This window comes from Patella vulgata, chromosome 6 (genome assembly GCF_932274485.2).
Source record: "Patella vulgata chromosome 6, xgPatVulg1.2, whole genome shotgun sequence".
Lineage (NCBI taxonomy): Eukaryota > Metazoa > Mollusca > Gastropoda > Patellidae > Patella > Patella vulgata.
In genome coordinates this window covers 17,494,656-17,515,023 of record NC_065884.2, presented here as the reverse complement: position 1 = coordinate 17,515,023, position 20,368 = coordinate 17,494,656, and the positions used below count along the sequence as shown (strand labels likewise).

Genomic DNA, 20,368 nt, shown 5'->3' with positions numbered 1-20,368 from the left:
TAAGAACTGGATTGCTTGAAATGTTCTAGCTAATTTAGCAGGCCTTGCTCCGGTGAATGTCTTTGCATTGTTTTGATTTTGACTTAAGAATTTGCCAGAAAAATACAGATTTCCTGAAGTTAATGGGTCCGTCTAGACCACTATGTTTTGCTCTAGAATAGCGGTATTTCCATAACCCAATAATCATTAATTGTCAATTTCATCATTAAAGTCTCTAATTATCATATGCAAATTACAATATTGTGAAATTTAGATCTCTGAAAGATATATGGCATGTTCTAGAATATTTCCATAATAACGTAATAATCATTAATTGTCAATTTATTCATTTATTACAGATACATTATTCAAGAGCTAAATCTGCCTATTGCAGGTTTTTATTTTGGCTTCAAATGTTATATAATCAAGTCTCTAGACCATTGAATGGCAGAGATTTAAACCGATTGAAATGCCATTTAATGATTTAATTTAAAAATAGAAAAGCGAGGCCGAGTCTTGATTAACAAGTAACATTGCTATGGTAATAAACAATATTTGCCACATCTTGTCAAAACTTCAAACAGTGATAACTTGGCTCAGAATAAAGTAAGTTGAATGAAATTTCAATATATTAATTTCGAATTTTCTATTTTAGAAATATTATAGCTAGAATGATCTTTATCTAAATCTTAAGTGATGCATCTTTAAAGTCTGAGTCTCTGATTGTCATCTGCAAAATACATTATTGTGAAAATTGGATTTCTAAAAGAAATATCAGTCCAAAAATAGTTCAATTCTTTTCAGTATTTACAAAGATATTAAAGATACATTATGGGAGATTAGATAAAGAGCTGGCAGTTCTCACTATAATAGTTAAAAAATAGATAATTTAAAGGGAATTTGCTTAAAATGTCAGTCAAATTGATCCACTTTAAACCGAGAATTTAGTGATTGAATTTTGAGCCTAGCCTTGATCATCATTACTGAAGTCAGTACGATAAAAAACATACTCTCGATTATCCATTTTTTGATTTAATCATCAGTGAGCATTGAGCAGCAGATTGGATTCTAATCCAGTAAATATCGAGGCTAACTGTCATGATGAGTTTTAGACGCAACACCTTCCGGTACCTAAAAACTTTTCATTAGAGTCAGAGCCACTATAAATTTAGTTTAGAAGCAGCTTTCTGACAAAAAAAAACAGAAGTGATTTTTTGTACAATCCATAATCCATGAAGTTACGGTCCAATATGTGCTAATAGTGAAAGGAACAGAGATCTTTGGGATATAAACTTATATTTCAAGTTTTGTCAAAATCTGATAAAAATTGTAATTGTGACCTGTAGAGTGACCATAAACAAATGTGAATGGACGTTCATATTGGCCGGGGCAACGACAATAAACGTCCACATACAATGTGGGCATATAAAAACATAATATTGCATACATTTTTAATGTGAACAATAATATCACAAACAGCACATGACCTTTTATAATATTGTACATTTAACTCTCATAATATGGTAGATTAAATTCTTATAAGATCTTTATTCAATTCTATTTTGATGCCCTTGCTTGGGATTTAAATAGTCAACAATTCTGATATGGAAAATCCCTAAGGAAATTAGAAACTCTTTACTAGATATGAGGACAGATTTCAGAGACTAGTCAGGTCCATTGAGAGATTATATTAGATCTAGTAGAAATATACAGATAAAAGTGCTTTTGTACATTGATGACTATGAAATGAAACAAAGAGCAATGAAGTGCGTAGAAAACTTGAGAGCTGAAGAGAGCTAAGAAATCCTGTTAAAAATAAAACATTATAAAATAAAACTTTTCTGTATAACCTAAGTAACAATTTTGAAGTTAAGGCTAAGGATGCAAATCAGAAAAATTGAACTCTTTTAAATGCTCAATCCAAAATAATCACTGTATGAAAGTAATAAAAAAAAATATTTGTGACAAGCTTTATATTTCCTCCTTGCTACTGGAAGCCTGTTGGAGTCCTACACATGGAATAAGACCTCAAGAAATAATAACAAATAAATTGGATCAATTGGATTAAAGACAGATACATGTTCTTCCGTGGAAGGCTTCAGGCAAATACGCTACATTTAATCAATTTTAAACTATAACCTTACAACTGTTATTAAGCAAATGCCTTTCAGCTAAAACACAATATTACTAATCAAATAATGTTACATATGGCTAATAATTCATAATATTTCTATCTTGATAAGATCTTATTCTGCTCTACCAATTGATTTTACACACGTTTTTTGTATAGTATGCAAAGCATTAGTATCAAAAAATTTGCAAGACACTAGAATTTTAAAATTATAAATAGTATTTCACATGTTCTAGAAATAAATAGGCATACACTGTTTCATGCATGACACCCATCAGTCAATCCAACAAGGATAATAATTAAACTTATTTTGGATCATAATTTTATCTTCAGTAAATTATAATAATAATAATCTTAGCAAGAGTCATCAACTCAGATGACAATATATCTAATACAAAATCTGTGACTTAGAGCTAGCACCATTATCACAAATCCTCTATATGACCTCTTTGGGTAGCTAAATATAAAGATCTTCTAGAAAGAGTAAGCATTCATTAACACTACTAATTGCAGTATTTTCTTTTACAGATTGAGCATTCAAAACTTTTCACTTTTGGTCAAAGATCTTTTAGTGTTCAAGTATCTGCTTTATGGAATAAGTTACCATATGACATCAGGTCCTGTAATAGTGTTCATACTTTTTAGAAAAAACCTAAAACCCCATTTATTTCTTCAAGCTTTTTAAATATGTATATATATTGAAATCTATATTGATTCTTGTGTTGTCTTAGTATTGTATTGTTAATTTCATGATTTCATAATCTTATATTTGTACCATTGTGATTAAAGCACCCCTCAACACGTATAAGTGAAGGGGGGGGGGGGCTATAACAAATTTTTGTACTAATAATAATAATTATATGTAATAATAATATTAGACTTGGATTTCATTTTTGGCCTCCAAAGTGCAGTTGTGTTATAAATAGGTGTCATGTCTAATCTTTCTGAAACACCTGATACCACAAAATAATTCTCTTAAGATGCTAACTTGGTGCCCACTGAACAGTGACATTCAAAACTCTTTTACCCCACCTTCTGTGACTGTTTCAGAATGTGTCTCAGCAGATGATGTGTGTGTTTTGATTGAGTGAACGTTAATCACCCTCTCTCCTGTTAATGCCTTTAAATCTGTTTCAGTATATTTTTCAGAGAGCATCTGTGTGTGATTTGATTGTTTTTGAACATCTTCAGAACGAAAGAATCCAATGAATTTTAATGAGAGAAAAAACAAGATCAGCAATTTAATTATCAAGCATGCCTAGATAAGAAACAATTTCATGAGTTGCATATAAATCATTCTTTATTGCCAACATCATGAAATATTTTCTATTTCCTCGTAAATAAAGAATACATCAAGATTTCAAGTCAGACAACAGTCAATAAAAAAAGAATAATTAACTTTTAAAAGGACATCACATGTACTTTCTTTCAAATTGACCTCAATGATGCTCCAACATTAAATTAGTCAACAAATTATCATGCGAGAATATACATTAATAAGTTAATAAGATTTCCCACAAGAATATATAAATCTAAGCAATTTCCTTGAGAAATGTCTGGATAATAATGATAATGATATAAATCACAAATACATTACTCGTATTTGAACATTGTTTTTATTAATCAGTGACCGTTATTAGATCTGTGTGTACAGTGATAGCAGACGGAGAAATCTAGAAAGTTTTTGATGTTAGTCTACGTTGGTCCTTATTATTCACTTATCGGACAATATTAAATTATAAAACTTTGTATTGAATTTGTCTGAAAAGGTTGACAGCTGCAATAAATTTTGATAAATTGTTTCAATTAGCAGACATGATCGATGATAATAGTTGAAGAACTCTGGACAGCAGAACCAGTCATTTATTTTACTGCGAAACATGTCATAAAACTGTGACCCTAGAGATTGCCATTCGATTGAGACTTCTAGCGTATTTCGCCAAACATAATTGATCTGAAATTGCAGTAAAAACGGAGACGATTGAATGTAAATTAGTTTATATACATTCATATTGTATTATTTTATGCATTGCGACACATTTGTGTCCATTTCTAGGTCCCAAATATTAGCGATTTAGCTCCTTTAAGCTAGGTATCCGGCCATTATCTTGTCAAACACGGAAACGTCACAAAAACGACTATTTGACCTGTTCTTCTCACCTTTTAAAGTAACCTACAAGAAGATATCAATAGGTTTAAAATGAACTGTTCAGACGCTATCAATTATCTATTAAGAAAAGAGCACAAAGTAGAATATTGGCAAATTCTCTTCACCCAGTTTCTATCTGACTGACAAGTGGATTTCAATCAGCTTCAAGTTCACTACAACTCTTCTCTTAAAAAGTACATACCCAATAAAGTTTTAATTCAATGGTTCTTCTTTGCAGCATTTCAAGTTAATCAATCATGTATAGATTCTCTTAATAGCTTCCATTAGAGGAAGTTTGTTAGACCTCATGGGCAAAACGAGTTTAGATTTGTTTCAGTATTGGGTATGTATGACCAAATGCTGAATGCGGGAGGTGTATAAAATTTTTAAATTGATATCAAAAGTAGGTATTTGAAACAAAAAGGAGGGGGGGGGGGTAGTTGTCAAACTCAAGGCAAATTAAATTACTCTCAAGGTAAATAACTCTCACATAGTAATTAAATTACTTTCACAGTAATTAAATTACTTTCACGATAATTAATTACTCTCACAGTAATAAGTTACTCTCACGGAAATTAATTACTCTAAAAGTAAATAAATTACTTTCATGGTAATCAAATTACTGTCAAGGTAAAACAAAATAATTCTTAAGGTAATTAAAGTACTCTCAAGTTGATTTGATCTTGAGCTGAACACAAAATGAATACGTTTCTGCATCAAAGATGGTGAATGGAGTACCATCATTGGTATAAAACTAGTTATGTGATCCTAGTAGACAGCACAAGCTACTTAGATCAAGTTAAACAATAGCTTTGTGACAAAAGACAAAATAAGCCTAGTAGCAATGATCCTACTTCAATCTTTTGAAAGTGGTAACTTGATCATGTTCTAGTATTTCCAGTTAATGTGGTATGACTCCTAGTCAATAAACAAGTGGCTATATAATGTCTGACCACATACCCAGAAACCAATGTTAATATTTACAGTACACATACTTGAAAGAATTATCTGATTCAATTACCGGTAACATTTTATGTCCATTAAAGATGCATTATGTAAGATTTAGATAAGAGCTGGCCATTCTTGCTATACTAGTTCAAAAATAGATAACGAAAAATGAATATACAGGTATTGAAGATTTCATTCAAATTACTTTATTCTGGGTGAAGTTATGACTGTTTGAAGACGTAGTGCAGATCAAGGCTAATTCTTGATTATCCATTGTATCATTAAATGTTTAAATCTCGCTAACTGATGATCTATAGAGTTGATTATGGGCTTGTCATGTGAATAAATATCAAAGTAATAATTTATATAATATTTGAAGCTAAATAAAGATCTGCAATAAGCAGATTTAGTTCTTACATAAGGATGGATCTTTAAATTTTCCTATTAATGTGATTAATGTTACATATCATGTTTGAAAAAAGGCAGGATTATGCGATGTCGTGATTGTAGTGGAGACCTGATAAACTTCAATTTTTATGTCACAGAGTTAATTTTAAAAACGTCAGTAGTGTTTGAAATATTTAATGCACTTATAAGTTCTGTATAGAAGGCTGTTGGTATTGGTATTCCTTATTCTACTTTGTGTTAAGCTTTGTGATATGTTTTCCAAGAACTAACAATGTCCAAGTGCCAGGTGGATTTTGAGACAAGTTTCTTCACCATCTGGATACATCTGTGATATGCTATTAGACATTGTCACACTAATTATCCAACAACATAGGTTGCCAGACAACAAAATATATATGCCAACCAGTAGCTAAAACATCCAAGCAGTTATAAGCTATAATCATAACGTAACTCATTAATTCTTATCAAAAAGATTGGTAAATAATTGAAGACTCCAAAGAGTCTTTATTGAAAACTGTTGAAAATCAATAGGCTTCATGATTTCAGTGAGATAGACAACTAAGTAATTTTTAATAAAAAGAGAAATGACTGGAAGTTATTATCGAAAAATCATTGAAAATCAATAGGGTTCTTCCTTTCAGTAGGATAGACATCCAATATAAATTTCAGAAAAAAATAGGTTAATAATTCCATCCAATATAGTTCTAACAAGAAAGTGATAATTAAAAACTGTTGAAAATTAATAGGATTCATTTCAATGAAATAGGCATCCCATATCCATTTTAAAAAGATATATAATTTACTGTTGCCTAGCACGAACTGTAACTGGCATTTCAATAAATGTAGACTTCGGAACAAGGGGTCATTTCTTTTGGGGAAAATATCAATTTTGCAAGTCTAAAAAAATTATGTAACCCCAATGTACTTTTCATGGATCAATTGCCTAACATCTATTTTTTTTTAACTAAAACTTAGAGACATGGTAAATAAGTTATTCTTCACATTTTGACGTTTTCTTTGTATATTTTTAAACTTTTGGGGGGGGGGGAACGGAACCTAATGTAAAATGGGACTTCCGCTTTAAGTATCACACAGTACACAATTCAATGGAAAACAACCACTATTTATTACTGAACAATGTGTATTTCCAGTTTAACTATTAAATCATGTAAATGCCATTAATACAATCCCCTATAAGGTAGGCTATTGTGCCCAAACCTTTTCAAGTCAAACCCTCCCAAATATATAAAAGTAGAAAGAAGCTGATGTTAAATAAATCTACTTCACACACACACAGAAACCCGACAGACTACTTGAAATGAAAGTCTGAAGATGGACGAAATCCAGCATAACTACAGGCTATCACTGTAATCTAATGATCAAATCTAAGCATACGGTGTTAATCATATTACACAATAAAATTTAGCCAGACACATACATAACATTATCTTTAATTTACAATTAATTCGGCATCGTACGTGACATTTAGTCTGGAATTAAGAGGACCTAGGAATGACGACTAAGACTTATTAAGACGATTATTAAGCTATATTAATCAAATTAGAGACAGCTTCAAGTGAGGCTAATGAAGTCGGGTTCTTTACTGACAAGATCTGTCTTCCAGAAACCAATAGAATGTTACGTGATCAAATAATAGTACTAGTCAGATCAGATTGTTATAATCACCGCAGGGTGCAGCCATCTTGTCACAATCAAATTATTTCAATTAAAACCGCATAAATACATAGTGAGCATACTTCATATAAAAGGTCAGAATCTTACACCTACCAAGGCTATGAAAATTGATGTACTGATTTTAGTGTGGAAGGGGAATACAAAGTGTAAGAATAGTTCTGCTGAGGAGCATATCATGTTTGGCAGAATGCCGTCAATTCATTATTAAATTACAAGTGTTTGCCAATGTTGCCTTGTTTGGACAAAAAAATAACTACATGTATAAGATAAATGAACAATGGACGATTGTACGATTAAGAGAAATGAACAAATGCTCAATTTTCACTAGTTTTGTAGGGTTATATGTACCAGTATTTTAATTATTTATATGGTACATGTCTATGTATCAGCATTAGCAACATTTCACTCAATCACTTTATACAGGTTTTAGATTTCATCATGATATACTATTCAAAAAAAGTAGGGGATATTTGATTTTGGGGGCATAATACTAAAATATGCAAATGACTACGAAAAAAGTCACTATAGAACCTAACAGAAGAAACATTTCCAGTTACATGTGACGCCCAAACGCACCAATAGCTACCGCATGGAATGCAGGTGATGCTTGGGATCATCATGGGGGTCCAACCCAAGATTTGCACGACTCTGACTTTGAATGTTACAGTCATTGTGGCATTGAATTCCAGGGTGGAAACATCAGTTTAATTGTTTTAGTGACCAGAAAACAAATTTTGATATGCGTCGGCTTACCCAAAATGAAAGGTTACGTGCCCTTGGCATGCTACAGATCGGCACAACACAGGCGGTTGTGGCGCGGACGATGAATGTTTCTCAGTCTGTCATAAGCAGGCTATGGTCCAGATACCGTGATACACAATCTGTACAGGACAGACCACGCTCAGGTCGACCAAGGGCGACAACTCAAGCCCAGGATCGAATTATCCGTAACTTGGCCTTGAGAAATCGTGTCATCACAGCAAATCAGATCAGCGCTCGTCTTCAAACAGACACTGGTGTGAGAGTGAGTGGCCAGACGATTCGGAATCGACTGCATAGGGGTCACCTTCGCGCCCGACGTCCTCGCGTGATCCCTTGTTTGAGAGATCATCACATTCAGGCAAGACGTCGTTGGTGTAGGGATCGTCAACACTGGGATAATCGACGCTGGAGCAATGTGATGTTTTCAGATGAGTCAAGGTTCACTGTTGATTTTTTGGACAGACGTAGGAGTGTGTGGCGTCGTCGAAACGAGCGCTTCCAAGACGTTAACGTCATCAGACATGATCGATTTGGGGGTGGTTCTGTTATGGTGTGGGGAGGCATCACTGTTGCTGGAAGAACGGCTTTACATGTTGTTGCAGGGCGCGTTACAGGCCAGTACTACCGGGACAACATCTTGGCAGTCCATGTTGTGCCGTTCGCACGACGTCATGGCCGCTGTTTCATCTTCCAGGATGACAACGCAAGATGTCACAGGGCCAGGATCGTTACAGGTTACCTCCAACAACAGAACATCACCACATTACCTTGGCCAGCACTGATTCCCGACCTCTCCCCCATCGAGCATGCCTGGGACATGCTTGGACAGAGGTTACGTCAACGTCAACAACGTCCTGCCAATGTCCAAGAACTTGCTGCTGCGTTGCAACAGGAATGGGACAGTCTGGACCAAAATGACCTTAGACGTCTCATTAGGAGTATGCCACGTCGGATCAATGCTTGTTTGGCAAACAGAGGAGGATTTACCCGTTACTGACTTGGTTGTGATGCTGTGGTAACTTTGCTGTTTGACCCCGGGTATCATTTTTCCCTTATAATGGTCAGTCTGTGCCTTACTTAGTCTAACGATCATTTGGAATAAATCGATGAATGTGAACTTCATTTCATTTTGTCATTTGTTTCTTCGTCAGTTTCATTAGGTGACTTTAATAACACTTAAAAATCAAATATCCCCTACTTTTTTTGAATAGTATATTAGATGTACAATAATTAAATGATTCACAGTTAATGAATTTTATGCAAGGGAGGAAACTCTTGTGATGAATTTGATACGCAGAAATTTAACTATTGTCGAGTTAAATGTCTGCATTTTAGCAGATTTAATGTTAATTATTTAAGAAAATAAATATATAAAACTGTCTGTTCAAAGAACTTAATTTTTGGGAAACCAATCAACAGTGCTACATATAAACGATCTACTCTTAGTAAGGATGAAATTATATCCAATCACAAATCTATACTCACTTCATTTGGTACTCCATGTGGAGATACCTATACAGATCTGCCCTTGGATACCTAAACTACATAAAAATCCCTACAAGCAACGTTTTATAGCAGGTTCATCCTGTTGTTCCACAAAACCACTTTCAAAAGTATTGACATCTATACTAATGGCTGTTAAAGAGGGTATTCAAAAATACTGTGACAAAATATACTCTTGTAGTGGTATAAATCAAATGTGGATATTGAAAAATTCCAAAGAATTACTTGATGGTTTGCAATCTAGATCCCTTGCTTCAGTCTCATCTATTCAAACGTTTGACTTTTCTACTTTGTACACTAAAATTCCCCATTGGGGAGTTTAAATACAGGGTTAAATTCATTGAAATAACAATGCTTTTAGTATAAAATATTTCTTTGTATTTAAACAGCATCATATTATGATTTACTGTATTGTACACAGCTTAAATATATTATTATTATGTATTGCATTACTAATGCACATAATATTTCATTTCATCCAGTGTGTAATAATACTTGTAAATACCATAATATTTTTGGTGGGTTACATTGTACAAATCTATTACTGTACAATGTACATTGATTTATGACTATGGTATAAGACCATATTGTTAACATAATTCACAAATCTGTATTGTACATAGTCTCTATCATCCAGACAAATATTCTATGAATATTAGTCTGGATGGGTTATCAACATTTGAGAATAACTATGGCATTGACTAGATTATCCGGTATTTTACATTATCGTGAACAAAATCTAAGGGAGGTAATTAGCCCTGAAACAAGATATCGATGCACTTCCAAAAAAAAAAATCTATTTGCATCGCCTGTTCAATATCCAACACTCTTAATTTTTATATAGTATAAATTCTCTCTTCAATTTGTCGTCATGATTGATGTTTGTTTATAATAATGCCTGATTTATGGGATTTATTTTGGGAAGGTGCATAACTATTACTTGACTTAAGCAAAAAAATTTCATTGTCCAGGCGTAACCAGGAGTTTGGTTTATGTGGTTGATTATCCAGTAAATTTTGCCAAATGTTGATACCCCGCATGTATATAAACTGGGTAGTTTCAAGTTTTGGTTTGAGTTGCTGTTGAGTAATACAAGTGTTGCACCGGTGAAGTACAGATTATATAGGTTTAATAATTCAAAACTAATTCGGAATTAACTCTACACAAACTGAAGGCTAAGGCATTATGGCATGAAATCAACTTCGCTCATCTCAAAACTTGAAATGATTCATTGTGCTATAATATTGAATTGTATATTATCAAATTGTATAACATTGTATATATAAACTGTATATCATATGGCTGTATGCATTGAATGTGGCTTTATATATTAAAGTATGGTTACATGTACTGGATATGATTTACTGAACATACCTGGATATTGCTGTATGTTCTGAATGTTACTGTATATATACTGAATATGATTTTGTATAATGAATGTGACTGCATTTTGAATGTGATTATTTACTGAATATGACTATACTGAATATGCTTGCATGTTTTGAATGTGACTGTATAACCTAAATACAATTGTATATACCGAATAAGTTTGTATGTTTTGAATGTGACTGTATACACTGAAGATGACTGATTATACTGGTATGTTTTGAATATGATTGTCTATAATAAATGACTGTACAATGTATACTCAATATGACTGTACAATGTATAGATACTGAAATGTGACTGTATAGCCTGAATACTACTCTATATACTGAACATGGTTGTATGCATTAAATTAAATAGGGCTGCATTATTGAAGTGTACATCTACAGGACTGTACTGAATGCATTAATTAAATGTATTGAACATGGAGGAATTAACTGTATTATGTTGAACATAACTGCATGTATTGTACTGCTCTGTAGTATTGCATTTAATATATGTATATCATATATTATATGCCTAGAAGGGCCCTAACTTCAAAAATTTGATTGCTAACTACTTCCTTACACCCCCATTTTTTTGCAGAAGTTTAAAATAATGCCCTTTTTACCATTCTTAAATATAAAGTATTTCTAGGTCTTCTTTTGAAAGATATATCTAAAAGTAATTTGAGTTTTTAAAATAGAATTTCACAGCTCAAGTTTAATTTAATTGAAATAAAAGCCCTTCTAGAAATAAAGTATAGGATGTCTTACCTTTACTATAGGCCCCATTACTTCCACCAATAATAAACATTCAGGTGGAATATTAGTTAATCCACTTAATTCTTTCTTTAATGTTTTATATTTCTCATCCATATTTAAACGCAAGCCATATTTGATAGGTACTGATCCATCTAATGTATACACTGGAGACAAAACATAAATATCATTATTATATTGAGTAACATTAGCATTCTAAAAATATATCTATGACAAAGAAATAGAAGATAGAGAATTACTATCCTATTATTAGTTATTACCCTAAGGAGAAACTGCTAATATTTTTCTACAAATAACTTATCAATGATTATTTCACTTGACATTCAAATTTGATAGAATGGATGAACATGCATATACTGATCATCACAGAAGATCTATTCAACCCTAAGTTCTGAGGCTAGAAACGCTTATCCTTTCTGGAAAACATTTTGGAATGTCCGTTAACAAGACACATACTATTACACTGATTTGGTCATCATATTTACAGACTTTTGAATTATGATTGCCCTTTAGAATATTTTACACAATAAATCATATTATGACAAGGATTTTTAAAAGGTTTTGTTATCAACAACTCTTTTTACAGAACTAATTGCATGAACTGTATCAATTTAGAATATGTTCACTACATCCAATGATAAGTTGTATAAACCATTTATATCTGTGTTCGCTACACAAAGCATAGTGTCACGGAACCAGACTCACAAATATCTCCATAAATTGTGAGTCCCATTAATGAAGATGTCTTGGAATTTATTTTGCAAAAGTAAAAAAAAGTTAATATTGAGAGAAGTCGCTTACTGGCCAGGTTGTCAGCTTGCCCAATGGCAAGTGGGCCCCTCAGGAAGCCCCCCCCCCCCCTTAGACATTAGACAATATATCTAAAATATAAATTACCCAAAAATGTATAATGTTAGAAAAAAATTATTAGAATGAAATTTCTAATTACATTTTTTTGTTTCCACTTTTCATATCATTGTTATTTCAAGTTTAGCCGAAAAATTTACATCAAACTTTGATTGTGAATAACAATTCTAAAATATGCAGCATAATGTCGCCATAATCTTATTCTTTTTACTTAACAGAAACATATTAGATCATGTAAAAGCCCTTTCAGTTTTCTACAAAATAAATATCCATTTAATGATTAAATCATGAATGGAAGTATTAAAATACAGATCTATATTTTGTTTCGTTTTTTTATACTTTCGATGGCCTACACTACATGAAGATCTGAACAGTTATAGTGGGAGTTCACATCAGGGGTCAAACGAGCGGCTTTTGACCCTATGACATCAGACAATCATTAATCAATCAGCGTTGACGTTTCTAGTGGTTTACAAACAGTTCCGTGCGTAAAAAGGCCAAGAATCCGAGGACTCGCCGTAACAGACCGTTCCATTGGCTAATCCCTCACACCATCCAGAACACGTCAATGATAACAACTTTTCCAGATCCTAGTGTAGTAAAGACAAGTAAAACAAAATTTTGAACTATACTATTCAAAAAAAGTAGGGGATATTTGATTTTTAAGTGTTATTAAAGTCACCTAATTAAACTGACGAAGAAACAAATGACAAAATGAAATGAAGTTCACATTCATCGATTTATTCCAAATGATCGTTAGACTAAGTAAGGCACAGACTGACCATTATAAGGGTAATATGATACCCGGGGTCAAACAGCAAAGTTACCACAGCATCACAACCAAGTCAGTAACGGGTAAATCCTCCTCTGTTTGCCAAACAAGCATTGATCCGACGTGGCATACTCCTAATGAGACGTCTAAGGTCATTTTGGTCCAGATTGTCCCATTCCTGTTGCAACGCAGCAGCAAGTTCTTGGACATTGGCAGGACGTTGTTGACGTTGACGTAACCTCTGTCCAAACATGTCCCAGACATGCTCGATGGGGGAGAGGTCGGGACTCAGTGCTGGCCAAGGTAATGTGGTGATGTTCTGTTGTTGGAGGTAACCTGTAACGATCCTGGCCCTGTGACATCTTGCGTTGTCATCCTGGAAGATGAAACGGCGGCCATGACGTCGTGCGAACGGCACAACATGGACTGCCAAGATGTTGTCCCGGTAGTACTGGCCTGTAACACGCCCTGCAACAACATGTAAAGCCGTTCTTCCAGCAACAGTGATGCCTCCCCACACCATAACAGAACCACCCCCAAATCGATCATGTCTGATGACGTGAACGTCTTGGAAGCGCTCGTTTCGACGACGCCACACCCTCCTACGTCTGTCCAAAAAAATCAACAGTGAACCTTGACTCATCTGAAAACATCACATTGCTCCAGCGTCGATTATCCCAGTGTTGACGATCCCTACACCAACGACGTCTTGCCTGAATGTGATGATCTCTCAAACAAGGGATCACGCGAGGACGTCGGGCGCGAAGGTGACCCCTATGCAGTCGATTCCGAATCGTCTGGCCACTCACTCTCGCACCAGTGTCTGTTTGAAGACGAGCGCTGATCTGATTTGCTGTGATGACACGATTTCTCAAGGCCAAGGTACGGATAAATAGATCCTGGGCTTGAGTTGTCGCCCTTGGTCGACCTGAGCGTGGTCTGTCCTGTACAGATTGTGTATCACGGTATCTGGACCATAGCCTGCTTATGACAGACTGAGAAACATTCATCGTCCGCGCCACAACCGCCTGTGTTGTGCCGATCTGTAGCATGCCAAGGGCACGTAACCTTTCATTTTGGGTAAGCCGACGCATATCAAAATTTGTTTTCTGGTCACTAAAACAATTAAACTGATGTTTCCACCCTGGAATTCAATGCCACAATGACTGTAACATTCAAAGTCAGAGTCGTGCAAATCTTGGGTTGGACCCCCATGATGATCCCAAGCATCACCTGCATTCCATGCGGTAGCTATTGGTGCGTTTGGGCGTCACATGTAACTGGAAATGTTTCTTCTGTTAGGTTCTATAGTGACTTTTTTCGTAGTCATTTGCATATTTTAGTATTATGCCCCCAAAATCAAATATCCCCTACTTTTTTTGAATAGTATATAAAAACGAAATGAAATAGGATCTGTGTTTTAATCAGATTGTGTTTGATATGTAACAGCTTAGAGGTTATGTAGCCTGATGTCATAATAAAGAACCATTAGTACCTACATTTATCACACTACTAGAAGAATGCCCGGCTTCGCTCGGAGGTCATAACCCCGAAACCAGAAGTGGTAGACTAACGCAACCTGGCCTATGTTATCCCCGGTCCGAGCTACCCCTATACCCCAAATTTCAGACTCGGGGCAGACCTAGTATAGCCACCAACCCCGAACAGACAGACAAACAGACAGACAAACGACAGCCACAAATATTAGTATAGATTTTCCAAAAAGTATTTTACCATGACAATAACAATACATTTCCCAACTACTTATACCTATTTCAATTCAATAACTTGTGAAAATTTTCAGGTAACCACCCACCCCTACAGAAATGGGGTTTGACTGCCACTCAACACAACCTAGGTTATTTTCAATATTTGGCAGTGGGAGAAAACTGGAGGACCATGACATGTGACCTTAAAGTGAAAGTGAAAGATGTGTAATACTTACCTATGATTTCACAATGAATACACGAATCCATAGGAAGAGGTAGTGAGAGAGTTGTAAATGGATCAAAGCGGACACTAATATGACTACATTCCTGACATCGAACCTGTGATTTTAACTGTCCATGAAATAAATCGACAATGATAGACTGGTTGCGTAACACATGATTCTCCCATGCCTGTTATAATAGAAATATAAGAGAAAATATGTTACAATCTTATTATGTAAAATATGTTACGATCTTATTATGTAAAATATGTGACAATCTCACTATGTAAAATATGTTACAATCTTACTATGAAAATATGTTACAATCTCACTATGAAAATATGTTACAATCTTACTATGTAAAATATGTTACAATCTTACTATGTAAAATATGTTACAATCTTAAAATATGTTACAATCTTACTATGTAAAATATGTTACAATCTTACTATGTAAAATATATTACAATCCCACTTATGTAAAATATTTTACAATCTCACTATGTAAAATATGTTACAATCTCACTATGTAAAATATGTTACAGTCTTACTATGTAAAATATGTTACAATCTTATTATGTAAAATATGTTACAATCTTATTATGTAAAATATGTTACAATCTTATTATGTAAAATATGTTACAATCTTATTATGTAAAATATGTTACAATCTTACTATGTACAATATGTTACTATGTAAAATATGTTACAATGTTACTATGTAAAATATGTTACAATCTTATAATGTAAAATATGTTACACTCTTACTATGTAAAATATGTTACACTCTTACTATGTAAATCTTATCTAAATCATGATCATGAAAAAAAATTTTTTTGTTTGTTTAATGCTGCCAATTTTAATAAAGATATAAAATTGATAAAAGACAGTTAGCTTTCACTTTAATGACAAGATCTAAAAATTATTCCATTACTCCCATAGAAAGGAAATATTCACCTCTCTAGCTACAACTAAATCTGGTCTACCATCACTGTCTTTCAATTCCACATATGGTTTATTATGAACCCTGAAACAATCCATATGTATATTATAATTAAATGTCTCTTCAAAACTCAATCAAATAGTAGAGTGAACAAAACATACAAAATCACAAATAAAAGGCTTGAAATTGGTCATTTACATATTCCACTTATTCTACATCTGTACTACTAAAACTTATTTGTTATTAACCAAACTATTCAAGTATGTAAAATGTCTGCCAAGACAACTTTCAACTACTAACCGTTAATTGGTTATGCAAATGGAATCTACAAATGATAAGTATAGATGAGTTGACATAAAAGAGTAACAATGTCAGATATGTTTAATATTTCATTCAAGTTCGTCCTTGACAGTCAACAAAAATATTTCCCAATGATTACCTGTTCAAGTCTTCATGAAGACCATCCAGAAGAAAACTAAGTAGTTCTTGAGAATCATGCTGTTGAAAACCATTAAAACGAGGAGCATATTTTCCTATCGTCCACTAAAAATACAATTATACAATAATACCTTATTGATTTACTTAAATAACACAAAATTTTAGAATTATAGCGGTACTGTTCCTTTACTGGTATAAAACTAATTTCAGAGATGACAATATGTTAAATCATTCATGTTTAAATTAGACTGTGTGAACATTTTGTGACATATCTGCCTCAGATTTTGTAGACGTTCATAAGGGGGAACTTGTGCAAAATATCTCGATCTAAGTTAATTAGCGACACAAAAGCGCCAGATCAATCAACAGATTTCTATTGTGTTTATTTCATAAATTAATGGTGATTGAGTAATAAAAATAAAGCACTCAATGGCAAGGAATGTTATATTAGCCAATTATCGAATAAAAAACATACGTTTCAACAAAGGATCTTCCAGTATTTACGTAATAGGTCAGAGGTGAAAATTCACACCGTGTCAATGACTTTGGCAGTATTCCAATATTTTCACGTTGTCACTTACGGCTAATAATTTTATGATATGAAGAGTGAAATGGAATCAGATTTTTTATGATTTACTGCCAGGCATATCGTAGAATATGATAATGTCGAAGAAATCAACTATTTGTTATTTTTTTTTTGACGTTACAATGCGAAGAATACGGATACTCGAGCCGAGATCAAGCGTGTCGCCGCCATAATGGATATGGTGAGCTTTCAAACAGACGATAACACAAAACTTACGGCTAATAATTCTAGACTTTGGAAAACTAAATTGAATCAAAACTTTTGGGATTTAATGCAAGCTACATAGAGGAATATTACATTGTCGAAGATTTCAACTATATATTTTTATTTTCGACGCAATAAAGCAAAGAAGACGACCATATATCCAAACAAAGGCAGAAATGTTAAAATGCCGATAGCGATGAAGTGACCGTCACTTTGGGTGATATTTCTTTTTAAAAGTTATATTTACATTTACTTTGAACACTGCTGCCAACGTGAGGGACTATATTTGTGTTCTATTTTTAAAAAAAAATTATTAGGGGATACTTGTTCACGTTATTTTACCATTAAGACAGAGAAAAGTCATAATTTTTTTAGTTATTTGCAATTTTGTAGAGGGTATTAGGATTAACAATAATCCACTAATTGGCTTAGGAAATGGGCCCTGCTGATTTAATTAGCTTAGGGGTAGGGTAGCTAATCTTTTAATTGGCTCAGGGTTAAATGGGTTAAAGGAGTTCTGTGGTGTAAGGGGAGATAATAGAGGTTTCAGAAGAGTTGTTTCCCCTTGCAAAAATATAACAAAACAAAGCATCATTACTATTTTTTTTCCTTTTATCAAACCATTTGTTCTTTTTTAGTAGTTTGCTTTTCCAGTAAGAGAAAGACGTTTTTCTAATGACAACATATGTACATTCTGTAATCAGAAGATGATATAACAAAGAAGTTACGTAAAAACAACCAGTTAATATCATTGTGTATTAGTGCAGTTCTAATATACAGAACCAATTCTGAATTATTTAGTTTGATGTCAAATGGATTGATTCATTTCCAAAGATATCTTAAAGTAATTACCCTGAGTTTAAGAGGAGCTATAGTACGTGATGTACCACTCCATATATCTTTAACTAAATCACCATATCTCTGAGCTATGTGACCTTTCATACCAATAGGATTGTTCCTAAAAACAAACAAATCAAATCATTCTACTGTTAAAGAGCAATCTCTAATTGAAATATCAGACTAGAAAGGGTTTAATTCCTTTCAGTATTTACAATATCAATTGGATATTTAGCAAAATCTTCTACCGAAGACAAAACAAAAATGTTTTGATATGGTCTCTTTTTAATCTGACTGAATCCAAGCTGGAAGATTAGTTAAAGTGGATATTTTAGTTTTCTTTTCTTAATATCAAATTATCAATTTGAGTACAATTTAGCAGCTTTAAAATTAACATGGAGGATTTGTTAAACTTCTTGGTATTCGTGGTGGTTAGGTGAGAAAGACGCCAGGAGGTTTGCTCCAAGTGTTGGCCGAGAAATTTCCTCTGGATTTTTAGGTGTGGGTTCCTCTTGTCAGTGGTGCTGGATGGAGAGCCTGACAATGGAAAGTGTGTAGTCAGTTGGATGGAATGAGAAACTGAGGTCTTGTTGTACATATTGGCGTGCGCAGTTGGAATTCAATATCAGAGTAGGCTGTAGCGAAGCTGTCCAACCCAATTTCCCTCATAGCACACTGCATGGTGTATGCCCATCTTTATTAGTCCAGTCGGTGTAGAAAAATGGGAGGTTGAATCCCATTTCATCTCATTTCATTTCTTACCTGTTTAATTCAAACAGATGTAGAGCTGTATTAAAATACTGTGTTAAGGGCCATGTATTAGATACACATTGTACAGCAGCATTCATAAAACATGTATTACCAAGATTATTTAATCCTGTAGCTCCTCTTTCAGTTGGCACTGAAAATATGGAAAAATAGAAAATGAAGGATAACTGCAGATCAAAACAGCACAATTATTGCCTGTGTAAATATAGGAAGGAAGCAGAAAAATGTTGAAATATGAGTACTAGTTGTTTTGGTGTTAATTATGTGTTCTGTACAAATTTGATAACATATCACACTCTATAAAAAGGCAACCACTGTATGTCAATCTTCTGGTATGTGATGGATCATAAGGTAAGTCATTGAGTCATGTGGAGTGGTTTCGATTCCCAGCTTGTGTGTCAAGTAATTGGGTCGACCGTATAATTTTGTGGGTTCCCCAGTTTCCTCCAAATTCAAGCGAATTATTGAAATGAATTGAACTGTAGGCCTATGTCAATCCCAAAGTGACCTAGTTTGTGTTGAGTGGATGATAAGCCCCATTAAAGTATCTATTATAATACCAATAATAATACATTCAGTATTAATATCAAGAATGACCTACCATCGTCTTTTTTTAGAGATCTATTTTTAGCTAGTTGAGACATTTCTTCAGGCCATGTTAAATCTTTATTTCTCACTGTATAAATAAAAGTATTTAACACATCATAAATATAACAATAAAATCATGTATAATAAAATTCAAATTTCACTGAGGAATTGTTACAGTGCTCTGGCTCTTTCTAGATAACCTTGCCTTACCTAGGGGTTCAATTATTTCTCACTTTGTAGGCTTAGATCTTGAAACACATTACAGTAGAAAGAGGTTCGGCTGCCATTAAAAGACATTAATGAATATGGGCCTCAAAGCTGACAATAGGAGACAAGTCTCAAAATATCAAAAACAAAAAGTTACTCGTCATGGATTAAAGGACGTAAAGCTCTAACACAATATTATCCAATATTATTATTGGTCCATTCCAATCAATTGGATGTTGTTATTTTACCGTGAAAATATGGGCTCCTGATGCAATATTTAAGACACTGAACAATTCTAAAACCAGTACACACTGCGTGTACTCTATGCTTACATCAATATGTGCTTTTTGACTAATTTTCGTCCTTTTTAGGTTCCAAAAATAGAGATTTAACTCCTTTAAAAGCCATGAAAGATTCAATATTGTCTGAAATAGTTATGATTGGGGTTGTTAACTCTAATAAAAGTAAATTTAAAACAGGTATACTCAAGAAACTTGTCAAAAATCT

General features: G+C 33.6%; 1 protein-coding gene across 1 annotated transcript in view; it reads right to left on the bottom strand.

The window, feature by feature from the left end:
• LOC126824228 (ubiquitin carboxyl-terminal hydrolase 32) overlaps positions 1–20,368 on the bottom strand; it is a 173,493-nt gene that overhangs the window by 131,531 nt on the left and 21,594 nt on the right. Inside the window, exons 18-24 of the mRNA XM_050553417.1 lie at positions 19,668–19,742; positions 19,061–19,199; positions 18,314–18,419; positions 16,673–16,776; positions 16,248–16,317; positions 15,307–15,481; positions 11,717–11,868 (exon numbers count right to left, since the gene is read on the bottom strand). Of these exons, the coding sequence (XP_050409374.1) occupies positions 11,717–11,868; positions 15,307–15,481; positions 16,248–16,317; positions 16,673–16,776; positions 18,314–18,419; positions 19,061–19,199; positions 19,668–19,742 (821 nt within the window). The remainder of the gene's footprint in view (positions 1–11,716; positions 11,869–15,306; positions 15,482–16,247; positions 16,318–16,672; positions 16,777–18,313; positions 18,420–19,060; positions 19,200–19,667; positions 19,743–20,368) is intronic.